This window comes from Lathamus discolor, chromosome 5, assembly GCF_037157495.1.
Source record: "Lathamus discolor isolate bLatDis1 chromosome 5, bLatDis1.hap1, whole genome shotgun sequence".
In the NCBI taxonomy this organism is placed as follows: Eukaryota; Metazoa; Chordata; class Aves; order Psittaciformes; family Psittacidae; genus Lathamus; species Lathamus discolor.
Genome location: NC_088888.1, coordinates 86,874,083 through 86,888,924, shown reverse-complemented (window position 1 = coordinate 86,888,924; position 14,842 = coordinate 86,874,083). Strand labels below are relative to the sequence as shown.

Genomic DNA, 14,842 nt, shown 5'->3' with positions numbered 1-14,842 from the left:
TTAGAAATTAGTAATTTTTCCTGTTGTGAAGAAATGACTCTGTGTTTCGTGCAAATCTATATTACCTATTTATTTTCAAAGTTGATTAACTTAGTGGTCTTAAGAGAGTAGTTTGAAAGAATAGTGTATACATGAATGTTCTCTAGTTACTATAGTTGAAACATTCTTATTTTTTATGTACCTTATCTCTCACTGGTTCCAAAGGGTTTTAAACCTGTGCCTCAATTAGCAAAGGTTGCAGACCCTCTAGAGAGTTAGTTAGGTTTATGAAAAAGGTCTTACCTTGAGAACACCTCAGAAAGCTTTATATTATTCAGAGGCAGCTGTGATTCATAGCACAATAAAGATAAACTGACCTTTTAAAGACAAATATGTCTTGCTGATTACCCTACAGAGCTAAATGAACAAAGTTCTAACTAAGATGTTATATAATCACCTCTTTTCTAAGCCTTGGCTGAGTCCGCAAGAAGTTATTATTTTGGCCAAGCTTATAATTTCCCTTTGATCTTACATGCTTTAAATACTTAAATATTATTGGGATATCCACCCTCCGCAGTACGATTTTTGCAGCTACAAAAGCAGATTTGACTATTTTTCTCTTTCACTGTTCTCAGAAAGAATAAGGAGAATATCATAATATAAGAGTGATATCTGGAAAGTTAAAAATTATTAATTCACCTTGTAAGAGTAATGCAGAATTTTGTAACTGACAAAGAAAAAATGCAGAATTTTTGTAACTGGCAAAGAGTACAAATTATAAAAACAATAATGTCATCTCTCAACATCAACAGATGCAATTCCTTTCCATTTGTGGGAGAAACTAAGGTTTCTTGCCACCTGCTTTGACCTGGAGTTGAAAGAACACACCTGTGAAAAGTACATAGTCCAAGCTGAATTCATAATTCAGAACTTGTGGACATGAGCATGTTACTGTATGACTCTGAGGAATGATACTCACACAGTGTCTAGTAAGGGTATTAGTCTCACCTCGTTTGGCCTACCTTACATTCTGGTACTTTTAAGTTGACTGTCTGGTACTCTGATCTTGATAGCTCATCTTTGCAGAGATGATCGTTCTCCGTGAGAATCTTTTCCCCGTCCTTAGTGCTGTAAGTTGTACTATGATTCAGGTACAAAGCTGAGTTTAATCAGGTAGGCTGTCTGTCTTGTTAAGTGTCCTCCCAACAACTCCAGCTGACCGCCATGCAGACAAAACAGAATGGAGATGCCAATGACCTCCTTTAATACTTGCCCAAACAGTGAGAGACCTGATTACAGTGCTTATCTCACCCTGCAGAGATTCAAACTCATTCTCTCATTTCCAAAAGCGTTCAGTCCTTACCCACAGAGCTGCAGGAAGCAGAAGCACTGAGACAGCAAATTCCATCCTGTTTGTGGGATTGGCTTGGTGTGCATTCAAGAAAACAAGAATTATATTTGTAGGGAAAAATCATGGAGGAAAGAGTAAAACTCTGTAGCCTCTTGGTTAAACTCTGAGAGGACAGGCGTAGGACTTCTTCCGTAGCTAGGCTAACACATTTCAGATTACACTAACACCTGATAGAAATAGCACAGTGAAAAAGCCTCCAGCTAATTAGGATGAAGTCACCCAGGCCAAGGCACTCAGCTCCTTTGCAGCTGGCAGAGGCATAGCTGTACAATTCCAGGAAAAAATCTAACACCCTCCTTTCAGGGACCTGCAAGACTAAACATTATTTCAACAGAAAGGATGCAGCACTTGGCTTGTGTGCTGCATATTCACCAAAGTACTACTTAAAGTTTTTTTTATTAATGTAACTATAAGTGACTTCCTTAGGATTAGACCCCATGTTATGGCAAAATCAGGTCTTCAGACACCTGACTATAGAATGTATAGACTCTTCTAAAGTAACTTATTTCAGAGAAACCTGGTGCAAGTAGAGATCTTTATATTGTTCATTTATTCTCCAAGTCTTCAGTCTTTTTAACTTTTTTTCACCATAATTAACCAGATAAATCCTTGTTCGCCTCTCACTTCTCCTCTTTCAATTAAGCCTCTCTGAATTAGGCAGTGTTAAGTGTGTGTGTCCAGAAAATAGAGATAATTTCCCACTATATGGAGACTTCTATAAACGTTGGGTCTTTAGATTGAAAAGAGGATGTTATCAAAGTAAAAGAAGCAAATATATTTCTTGGATAAAAAATAAAGAATCTCTGGCTTTGTCAGAACTGAAGAGAGACTTGAAACCTCATACTCAAGGAACAAGGTAAGGAAGAATTATGACTCAGAGAGGCATTTCAGGTCACCATGACAGGCAATGAATACTAGTAAGAAAGGCCAGGATGAAATAACACAATAAAAGTGCATTTTTCATTGATTGGTCTTTGTGCAATTTGAGAAAAAGAGCTGTTGCATTCTCAGATTGCTACCTGACTAGGGAGCTTTTCTTCCCTGCAATGAGCAGTAGACAGTTCTCAGAGAACTTAGGTGCACATCACAAAGTAAACAGAAAATGACCAGTAATTTTCACTCTTCTCTTTGTGACTGACCCTTTTTTTTCCTGGAATAGAGAGATGTATATTCTGGTGAGGCAATAGGTAACTCCAAGGTTTCTTTCAATGAAATAAGCTTGCCATGACACTGCAGGTGTTGTTAGAACTTTGTACCTGTGTATCACCAAGGTTTGCCCACCCTTGGCAGTTGCAGGGTGCTTGGCTTAGAAACAGGACTTTGGTCTCCCACTTAAGCCATTAAATTACTTCTGTCTGTGCTGCAGTAGTGGCGTGGTGTAAAGTCTAGGGGCTGTGCTGGCTGAAATTAGGAGCCAAGTATGCAGCAGAGGGAGAAATGTTGCTGCTGAAAGGATCTAGGATTCTTACTCCTTCCTTACTCTTTATTTGCCTAAAATTATTCCCTTGTCTACATTTACTGAATGAATAAATAAATTGGTGCTTAAAGTTAATAATTTGCCTTTTCATTTTGGGGGAAAAAGAAAAAAAGCAGTAAAAAAAAAAAAAAGAAGCAAAATGGGTCAAAGCTTCTATAGCTGCTGCTCTTATTGCTAGAGTTGATTCCTGCTTCCCTGAAAACGAATCAGGGCAAATTTACAAAGAGAGAGAGCAATACATGGCAGATGTATTACATAATCACAGAAAATTAGAGTATATTCCACTTCAGTATCCTTCTTTATATATAGGGACAGTTTAGCAGATCAGTTTTGCTTCACAAAAAGCACAGTTTCAAAATGAATATTCTTAGGACAAGAGCAATATCTTTTTGAGCAACACATCATCTGTTAAGTAGCCATTTGATCTAAATACCAAAACAAAGTAATGCCTTTGATACACTGAAAACAAGCTTTTTCCAACCTTGTTTTCATAGAATTCTAAAATACTGAAACCCCAACACTTTCAGCAAGCTTTTCTCTAAAGAGGATGTCTCTGTGTCACTGTATAGGAAAATGTCATAAGCTTGTGATCTTAACATTGCCTTTATAAGCTCTGGCTTATCTATTTACCTAACTACTATCCTATTAATTACCTAACTTACCTATTACTAATTAAAATCTTATTGAAATTGGTGTGGTTGTTCACTTGAGTCATAGTCATCAATCTTCATTGCTCAGGTGAAAGTCATATAATACTCAAAACACTGGAAAATCACTGAGATATAAAACTCCTTTCTGCACATACTAATTCCTGTTATACAGCATTTTTTAGTTTTATACAGCATTTTTTAGTTAAGTGTTTATATGATTAATGTCTATGAAATTTAAGATTAAGGAGAGCTCCTTTGGAGGAGATTTAAGAAGATGGATATTCAAAGTGACAGAAATACGATTGCATTTTAAATAACTTTATATGCATTATCTCAGATGTATTATAAGGCAGGTGCCCTTGCTGTGATTTTTAGTTGAGGTACCTCCTTCAGATTGGAAAGTGATCTATCCCTTCCCCACCCTTTTAATTATGGGAATATGATACAATAGAAAACAGGCCATGCCTTGAAATGGATCATCATACAGATAAAATAGCAGTGAAAGAGAGCTTTTTCGGCAGGTAGCCTGTTGAATACAAATGGGATTTCATTGCCTTGCTATCCTGTGCAGGACTGAGGGTATTTGATTTTGTTATTAAACTGTAGTGATAGTTGATATAGAAATTGGACTGATAATTAATTTCTTTTTCCTGTTTTTGACCTCATGCTCTCTCCAACCCGTGACATCTTGGCCCGGAAGCCCAGTCATGCCATAGTGCCTATTGCAGAAAATGAAACACTCAGCTCTAAGGAGGTAATCAGCCGACATTTAATTGGGTTAAGCATTTACATGCTAGCTTTATCTTTTATTTATGTAGTTTGTGCCAACTTGGTGAGTAAAATTGGGCTGTGCTCTCAAGTCTGCTTTTGTCCATTGCATGGGCTAGATAAATATTCATTATTTTTAATCATTAAGAATAAAAAACACATCAGAGTTGTGTTGCAGACTGTGTTGCTTATGTGAATTTGGAGTAACCCCAAGATTTTCGCTTCAGGTTCCTGATATATGCTTTTTAGTTAGCCCCATTTAAATCACCCGTTCCCTGATTTACAGTCACTGTTATAACTTCTGTTCTAAATAATAGATACAACAACTACTAGAAGCACTTTGGAAAATTATTGAGAATTTCATCAAGGACTGTCAAGAAAACATAAAAACATACAGTGCAATTTTGCCCAGTATCAAAATTCAGTACCAGTTCTATTTGTCTTTGAAGAAGGACACAAATCTTAAAATCTAAATTCAGTGGCCAATTCCCTACTGCTTTGACATATCTAAACTCTAGGACCAGAGTGTTTACCACCCTCGATAATTCGTTCAGTAAGAGCAGAAGTAATCTGCTACATGTGATCAATTTTCTATTGAGGCAGTGCAGATAAAAATTAAAACAGTTCTGCTGGCTCAGGCAAATCTGTTTTCCAAGAAGGTCATGAACATGAAGCTGAATTACAGCCTTGGTATTGAAATAAACATATGTAATTTAATTAACTATCATATTCTTTACTGTAGCCTTTTGAATGTAATAGAGTATCTTTGTTTAAAGGACATTTTCAGTATTATTTTACACATTTGCATAGGAATGCATAACTTGCTACCAATAATTGCAGCATGACTACATTAATGCCACAAGAATGAATTTTTTACTACCAAGACCTCTTTTGGCTGCCAGGTGCATGCTCATAATTATTTCACAAGTCTTCTGATGAGTTTAACAGTATAGATAGAAATGATGACTACATTTTTGTAACACAATTTATTTACTAAATGAGTAACTGCCTTGTTGTTTTGAAAAGTATTGAGTGAGTTTTGAGGTCAAATCATTCACATGTTGGAAGCAGCGGGTTTTCCTAAATCTGAGTTTGTTGACAGCTTGTCAGTATATCGTCACAGTTTATCTCAGTTTCCATTGACAAAAAAGTTAAAAAACGTAAAATAAAAAAAAAAAAGTACATCTCACTTGCTGGGTGGACCAACGGACTGGTTTTCTGTACTGGGAATATATGGGGCATGAACATAGACTCCTCATGTGCATATCTGATCTCTCTGTGCAGGATGCCAGAAACTTAGAGCTACTTCATATCTCTTTTTGTTTGAATTTCCATTTCAGCATTTAAACCTCCTTCCCTTTTTCTCACCTTTGACCTTTATGCTTGTTTCTACACCATCTATCCACTTTCCTCTGCCTTCCAGGAGCCACTTCTTAGTTCCCTCTGAAGCAGTTGTTATGGTTTTTGCTCTGGATCTACCCAGAGAAAGCCCCAGTACAATTTCAGAAAGTGGAGCTATAAAAAAAACACCTTGCTGATCTGAGATAGCTTGGTTATTCATCCATATCATCTGTAAAATTTCTAAAACATTATTGAAGCTAAAGGTACTTCATTAGGGGGCGGTGTGAGGCACTGAACAGTTTTGAGGATAAATTTGTTGTTGAGATGAAATAGGTTTGCACCGTGTCAGGCACTCTAAAATGGATATATATATATATACACACATATATGTCATAGACTCACAGAATCATAGAATGGTTAGGGTTGGAAGGGGCCTTAAAGATCATCTAAGTCCAACCCCGTGCCATAGGCAGGAACACTTTCCACTACAGCAGGTTGCTCAAAGCTCCATCCAAACTGTCCTTGAACACTCCCAGTGGTGGAGCAGCCACAGCTTCTCTGGGCAGCCTGTGCCAGTGCCTCACCACACTCACAGTGAAGAACTTTTTCCTAATACCTAATCTAAATCTCTCCTCTTTCAGTTTAAAGTCATCCCCTCTTGTCCTATCCCTACATGCCCTTGTAAAAAATCCCTTTCCAGCTTTCTTGTAGGCCCCCTTTAGTTACTGGAAAGCTGCTCTAAGGTCTCCCCTGAGCCTTCTCTTCTCCAGGCTGAACAAGGCCAACCCTCTCAGCCTGTCTCTACAGGACAAGTGCTCCAGCCCACTGACCATCTTCAACACGTTCATGTCCTTTCCATATATGCATGTGTGCGTGTGTGTATTTGTATGTGTATATATCTAAGTACGCATGTGCTTACATGTACGTACATGCAGCCTCTGATGAAGCAGCTGATTTTCCTGTATTTGAAAATATTATAGAGGAAAGCAAGCAGCTCAACCCCCATCTCTCATTCTCTCATCCACATTGAGGGACAGCTCTGTGGATCTAATGGAAAGTCAAATCTTTTTAAAAAGATTTAAGAAAGAAGACTAACAATTTAATTGATGCATTATTAAGATCACTTCAGAAAGTGAAGCATCTCATGCTGACATCATAAAGTTAGACTACTTTGACTGAGATTTTCTTAAAAACATGAGATATTCTTAAAAATGAATTGACAATGGCAACAGAAGTGCAAAATTCCTTTGGTTGAAGGCCAACTTGGTCTGTTCCAAGGCAGATAAAGTATATAGCACTGTCTTCAGAAAGTTGCCTTGATTTTGAAGAAACACTTTGAACAGCATTTTTAGCAAGCAATTTATTAAAAAACTTTAATGTACTCCCACAGTTGGAACATTTGTACCATGACCTTTAGAATTCAATTGTGGCTGCATTTACAAAGACTAAAGACAATCAATTGAAGCAAAAGGATTTATCTGGGCTGATATCAGTACTCTTTGTTTTTCCACTGATTACCATCTTATTGGGTGACAGTCATTCACTATGTACAATAATGCTGGGTGGAAGCAAATAGCTTTAAAGTTGGAAGAAATTTTCAAAGACCATTTGGTTCAGCTGAGGCCTGTCACTAATTTGTATTTTGTCACTGAGTATGACTATACACGTGTAATCCAGTCCACATGTAGCAGGAAGGATTGTGTCAGGCTCACCACAAGCTGGTAAGGAATTAACATCAAGAGATGACATATTTTCTGTTTGCTCTATTACAAATCAAAGAAAATCTTCTCCAGTGAAGTTTTCAAAGTACTTGCACAGGGAATGTTATCTAATGTCCCTCTCCCCCCCCCCCCCCCCCCCCCCCCCAATTATGTCTCCTTTTTAGCAGGAGGAGGTGAGCAGGGTACAGCATGTTGGCCATGTTGACTGAGCAATGTCTTACCATATTTAGGAAGGGGCAAAGAAGACACAAATATGGCTAAAGATGACCCTCTTTGCTTATTTTCAGTCAAGAAGGACCGAACAAAGACATCTGTTTCCCTTGAGATTTATTGCTGGAGAGGAAAATATACAGCACTGATACCCAGAAGGACATCAACATTTATGAAGTCCTGGAGGCAGACTAGAGAGCAACATAGACTCAGAAGCAGCTCAAAAGATTCAAGGCACTTTTTGTAGCTGCTCTGAAAGTGGTAGTCCTTAGTTGATGATTTCTAATATCACAATATCTTTCAGGCATCTATATCATTACTTCTTATTTAGGAACCTATCTTGGAACTGTTTATACTGAATTTACACTTTATGAGTTTACACAACTCACAGGTGTCCACCTAATTTAATGTCTCCCTTTTATCAGTGAACTCCTGTTTGTATAAACTGGTTAGGAAAAATTCTGTCAAGGTATAAGCCCAGCATTACTCCTACTGCTGTAATAAGAACTTTAGATCCCTGTCTTGTAGTCTCTGCCCTCACCAAAATGCAATTTTTTATCTAAAATTGCATATAGGCTCATACTGATTCTCCCACAATGTTCCTCCCTCAGAGCTAAAAACACACGGAGAAAACATCAGTGTGATTTATGCAATTCCAAAAAAGATTGGGCAGATGCTCTGTGAAATGCAAGCACATCCTTGACCTTTAGGAAGGAATGAGAGAAGGAAAGAAAGGAACGTGTTACTAGTTTCTACTTAGTAATTTGTATTTCTTTCCCCAGAGCAAAGTATTCAGGGGCAGGGGTGATAGGGAAGGAGTTACCTTTGTATTCAGAACAGCATTCTTGTCTTCATTCATGAAGCAAATCAGGTCTGTCACTGAGAAATCAGGAAAACAAATAAGCGACATTCTCCTTCTAGAAAAATCCTTCTCTACAGACAGTGTTTTTAATTGAAAGAGATCTGAAGGATGCTGCCTTTAAAACCTAACCAAGACATATAACAGTAATTTCCAATACTGTCTTCTTTTCAAGTAAACCTAGTGTTTGCCCAGGTTACGATGTTATAGTCATTCTCGGAATTGTGTTGTGTCAGAATCTTTAGAAAGAACAAGGGCCATAATTTCCCATATAGTCACAAAAACACATTGCATGCAGGTCAACGTTGATAAAAAGACCCCATGAGAAAAAAATTATTTCATTGACTTCAATGGTGACAGGATTTCAGTGACTGTCTTTTATGCAAGCTCTTTTTTGTTTTGTTTTTGTTTGGGTTTGGGTTTTCTTTGTGGGGGGGGTGGGGAGGGTCTGGGTTTGTTTTGTTGTTTGTTGGTTGATTTTGCTTTTTTTACAATAGGAAACAATCTGTCCTGCCCCATTTTAAAATGTTTCAATAACAAAAGTCCTTGAATTCTGAAATTCTATGAAAATGAAATGTCAGTAAGGTCCAAAGTTCTATTATACATTGCCCTTAATCTTTATTTTCTTAAGGAGTGTTCTTGGTCAGAGGTCAGCATTAGTATTAATCATTGATAGACTCTGCATAGAAGAAGAAAATGAACCCATTTTATGAAATAGTCCTTGTACTAAAGGATTTATGTAAAGGTTTTAACGTTAGACCAAAGCTCCAACACAACTGGCACTGTCAGAGAACAGTGATGTTCTTCCTGTTAAAAAAACCCTGGTCATTGTATCCTGGATTTACACAGAAAATCCCAGAGCTTACGAAGTCCCCCATGAAGTTGCTTGGCAGCATAATAACTATGGAGCAGGGATGGATGAGCGTGGGCTGTGCCCATAGCAGAGGCTTGCACTCCCCTGCCTCTGGTGTGAAGATGCGAGGGCAGCGTACAGTCTGCCTTCTCCTCCAGGTTATCCTGACAGCCTGAGAGAGGTTGCTGGTAGTGCTTAGGTATTCTGGAATGATTCAGCTCTCATGTACTGTTCAATACCTTTCCAACTTGTAAAGAAGATCCCTGTCAAAGCAAGAATCAGGATATGGTAGATGCCTAATAAAACTAGAGGGAACTGTGTCAGAAGCTGCTCTTACTCGCATGTTCACCTCCTTTTTTCAACCGCTTTCTTCCATTTGGTGCAGGTCCTACCCTGACATACTGGGGCGAAAGACTGTGTTGCTCCTAATGCTTTCCTTGGAGACATAAACACAGGGTCTCTACCTGTCACATCACAGACACACTATTCAATTTTTACTTTCAGTCTTGCATAAAATTACAGCCCTGTCCTCCAGACAGTGGAGAGCTGGAATAGACTAGTGTGGCAGAGTACTGTTGCCAGATCCATAGCTAGCCAGGCCACAGGGTATGCCTGTGTTACTCTGTGACAAAGCCAGCATCAATTCTGTTCCCACAGGGGATGCAGGGTCAGAGTGATCTTTACAGCACCACTGGTTTGCAGAGTTTATGAATTATCTAACTAGCTAGGGGACATTAGGCAATTCGTAAAGAATGCTGCACATACTAAGTCTAAGCATAGAGATTAAGGCAGCAAATAATCAGGCATAGGGCAACAGCAATACATATTAAAACATCCTGGATAATTCAAATTAGAAAATCCTTTGATGCTTTGACATCACTTACATCCAAAATGAGAACTGTTTTGACTTAACCTGTGATCTTCCCAAATATTTTGGAACAAAATGGGCACTACGTCTCTGAAGTGATAGTCTCACCAACCACTAGTTTATTTTGAGCAAACCAAAGACTGCAGCCCAAGGCTATCTCCATATCATCATAACAGTTCATTTAACTGAAAATTTGATGACCCACCAAATAAGCAGTAAAATTAGGAATAAGTACTTCTGTTATTATAGAATAAGAATTTCAGCTGCTAGCTGTAGCAAATTCTTTAATGGATGGGTGATTAAATGGGAACAGTAAACTGCAGTCTTCTGATATTTATAAGTAGAAAGGTAGGTCCAAACAATGCACATTTGTAAATTCTCTAACAAAAAAAAAACTTTCAATATCAGCAGACATACATTCTATTTATTCTTTAGCAATGCTTTAAACTTTTTAATTTTTAATACTTTTTATGTACAACAGGAAATTTGTGCTTGCAACAGGTATTTGGGCGATACTTTTAGCAAGCTTCAATAATACCTCCTTGTTTTAAGTCAAATATTTCAGTTATAGCTTTCTGACATGAAAGGGCAGTGTAAATCACCACGCACTAACAGGGAAAAACATTTAATGCATTACTGGGATTTTATTTCTAATGTGATAGCTATAAGAAGTATTACTGGGTATGTATTACTTATACAGTAGATTTACATTTAAAACCCCGAAAATGTATACCATATAAATAAATAATAAAAACATAATACAGAGAAAGTATGAAATATCAATATGTAATTTAAATTGTAATTTTAATCTAATTATTTTTGGCTTAAGAAGCAAGTGTTGTATTCGGTCCACTTTAGACAATGGCATATTACTGCATAATAACTTTAGAGAAGAGCTTGCCCTGAATAAGTAGTGAGAACACAGTTATAGTCTGAAGAAGCTTTTTTATTATTCAACACATAAGTAATGCCTAAGTAATCAGAATGGTAGAATCATAGAGTCACAGAATGGTTAAAGTTGGAAGGGACCTTAAGATCATCTAGTTCCAATGCCCCTGCCATGGGCAGGGATACCTCACACTAATCCATGTTACTCAGGCTCTGTCCAGCCTGGCTTTGAACACTGCCAGGGATGGAACATTCCAGTGTCTCACCACCCTCACAGTAAAGAACTTCCTCCTTATATTTTACCTGAACTTCACCTGTTTAAGTTTGAACCCATCACCCCTTGTCCTGCCACTCCAGTCCCTGATGAAGAGTCCCTCTTCAGCATGCTTGCAGGCCCCCTTCAGATACTGGAAGGCTGCTATGAGGTCTTCATGCAGCCTTCTCTTCTCCAGGCTGAACAGCCCCCACTCTCTCAGCCTGTCTTCATACAATTATTTGTACTGTTTGACCATTCATGATAACAAATATATTTCCTTATGGCTAGTTATAATTTCCCAACTTGTTGCCTCCTTTCCTTTCACCGTGCAAATCTGAGCTGTCTATAAACCCTTATTAAGTATCTGGAGAGGGAAAACAGATACCCCTTAACCTACTTTTCAGGTTAAACAAACCATGTAGCCTCCCCTCATGTATCACATGCCTTTCCCAGAAATCAGAGAACGCTCACCACCATCCTGATGATCCCCCACTGTGTTTTTGTGTTTGCTTGACTTAAACTCTTTTCTATTGGGAGGGCTTAAAAATGGAAACTGTGTTCCAGATGAAGCCTCACTAGTGCCTAGCAAAACAGAATAGTAACTCCTGGCTATGCTCCAGTTAATGCAACTGTAGATGAGGTTATGTTTTACTAAAAGAGCGGTGGACTAACCCACGTTCAGTTTGGTGCCAGTCAGACCTCAGGTCCTTCTCTGCAGTCCTGCCAGTAAGCCAGTCAGTCACTGGCCTGTACTGTTGCACTTCATCCATTCACCTTGTCCCCCACCAGATGCAGGATTCTGTATTTGCCTTTGTTCATGAAGCTCCTGCCAGCACATTCCTCCAATCTACAAAAGTCCTCTATATGGGAACAATACCCTCATATATCAGTCTCCCCCTCCCCTCCAAGTTAGCAACATTCAGAATTCCTGGCTCTCCTACCACCCATGTCCACCCATGCCACCCTAGCATCCTCTGAAATTCCACCTAGAACAGAGACTTTGAACAGTTGACCACTATCTTTTTAGGCAAGTAGTCCAGCCAGTTATTCATCCGCACTGTAGTCCACCCCACTCCTTGGTTTGGATACCAAGTTGCAACAGGAGACTGGGTCAAAAACCTTGTTAAGGTGGATGAAAACAGTATCCATGCTATGTGAGTGCATGATTGGCCACAAGCTCTGTCCTTCAAGGGTGGGGTCCGAAAGAGAAGTGAGTCTGAAATGTCCTCTAACATGCATTCAGCCAAGGTGTAAAGTGGTGCTTGTCTGTTGAAATTTGCTATGTGCAGTATACTTCCTCAAACATGTCAATGTCTTAAAAATCATCCGCTGTTCAGTAGGCAGAGTGATAAATTAACAGTGCAGGAAACCGATGTTTTCAAAAGGCGCTGTGCTGTAAGAAGTTGTCCACCAATTTGTAGAGCTGTGCCTGTTTAACATACTGCAGTTTTTATTCTCCTCTCCATTTTGTTTTCACCTTTTAACTCCCTTTTTTACAGGCTGCCAATGAAAGAGGTTCTGTTTAGCTATAATGGTGAGTATTACTATTTTTCTGAGTTGATTACAGTACCACTTTGAATATGCAACTATATCTTTAACAAATTTTTATGGTTTTGTTTAAAAAGATGATAGGATGCTTTAGCTACAAAATTAATGTTTGGATAATAATCTGACTATATTTGGTGAATGATTTTCATTAGTAATTACCAATGCAGAATAACTCAACTTCTTAACATCACAGTATAAAGACACAATTGAATTAATTCCAAGTGGGATGCAATCAAACAGTTGGAAAAAATTGAGATATAGTCTGGAAATAGATTGCGAAGTAATGTGATTGAAATCAGATTAATAAGATTAATATAATTTTATATCTGAGCACATAACCACATAGTGTTATTAAAATGAATGGTCTGCTAGAGTTAAACAATATTATATTGGAAATCATGGAGTCACTGAATAATAGAATGGGTTAGAAGGGACCTTAAAGATCATGTAGTTCCAACCCCCCCTGCCATGGGAAGGGACACCTTCTACTAGACCAGGTTGCTCAAAACTATGCTTGAGAGCAGGCGTAACATAGTATAGGTCAGCAAATAGGTGAAAGAGAAAAGGCTGAAATGTTCCATACCTTTTTCTTTGTTCTGCTTTTCAGAAAATAGGTTAATTGTGAGTAAAAGTTTATTTCAGTTATTATTAAGAATTTGGGAGTAGGATCATGAAAAGAAAAGAAATGCCTGAAGGAATACTGAGATAAATTAGCACAGTCTAATGAAACCTACCCTTAAAATACTTAACCAAAGCAATTTCTCAAATATTAGTGATTAGCAGGATTAATAAGTTCCCAGAAAACTGGAGAAAGGCAAACACAGTGTCATATCTAACAATGGAGGAAACAAAAATCTAAAGAATTACAGAAAAGTCAGCCCTAAGAGCATTTCCAAGACACTGGAACAGTCTTAAACAATGCCCTTCTAGGCAACTACCTAATAATAAGGAGATAAGGTGACTTGCACAGTGACATGTCAGAAATAAATCCTATCAAGTTGACCTCATTTCCTACTTTAACAGCAAAACAGAGGATGTGTTTGATACAGCACATCCTTGACACAGGCCCACATGATATTCATAAGCAAGCAAAGTGGATACAGACTAAATTAAATTCACATAAGGTAGATAGAATCGTAGAATCGTAGAATCATAGAATAGTTAGGGTTGGAAAGGACCTTAAGATCATCAAGTTCCAACACCCCTGCCATGAGCAGGGACACCTCACACTAAACCATGTCACAGGAGGCTCTGTCCAAGATGTGCAACTGATTGCAAAGCTGGACTCTGAGAGCAATCATTTATTACTACAGCGAGCAAACATCTCATATAGGCTTCCACAATGCTGTCTTCTAGCTCTAGCACTAGAAAACATCGCCATTAATTACTTGCTCCATCACATAGACAGTAAGCATACCAAGTTTACACATATTGCCTGTCTGGGAGGACTTGCAATAAGCTTAGAAGGCAGGGTTAGAATTCAGAAAATGTCACCTTAGAGAGACGGCTTGAAATCAATACGATAAAATTCATTGAAGACAAATTTAAAAAAAAAAAAAAAGAAAAAAAAGCAGCATAGACTGAAAAGGAATTACAGTAATGCTGCTGGAACCCCCCTGGAGATTACAGAGGACCACAAACTGAGTTGAAAAGGTAATGTTCTTACAAAAAATTATATTCCAGGGAGATGTTGAAGGGAGTGGCTATAATATGGTGGAGGCAATTACTTGTCTCTGTTCGGTATTAGTGAAGAATCAGTTGCATGGGATGTGGGAAACAAATGGGACATTTAGGAGATTTCTAAAGCTTTCAGTGTCTTCACACAGAAGACAAGAAACAAGCACAAAGTAGAGACACAGCAGTTTATATCTCTTCATAATGAACTGTTATAAAGGGATATTAGAAACATATAATGGTTTGGGTTGGCAGGGGCCTTAAAGATCATCTAGTTCCAACACCTTGCCATGGGCGGGGACACCTCCAGAACTTTTTTTCCGTTAAATTATGAGTTAT

General features: G+C 38.2%; 1 protein-coding gene across 2 annotated transcripts in view; it reads left to right on the top strand.

The window, feature by feature from the left end:
* The window catches only part of MLIP (muscular LMNA interacting protein), a 140,058-nt gene that overhangs the window by 124,685 nt on the left and 531 nt on the right, over positions 1–14,842 (top strand). For both annotated transcript variants that reach the window (XM_065681490.1, XM_065681491.1), the window contains 2 exons: positions 4,218–4,271; positions 12,781–12,815. In XM_065681490.1, the coding sequence (XP_065537562.1) occupies positions 4,218–4,271; positions 12,781–12,807 (81 nt within the window). In that variant the 3' untranslated portion in view covers positions 12,808–12,815. The remainder of the gene's footprint in view (positions 1–4,217; positions 4,272–12,780; positions 12,816–14,842) is intronic.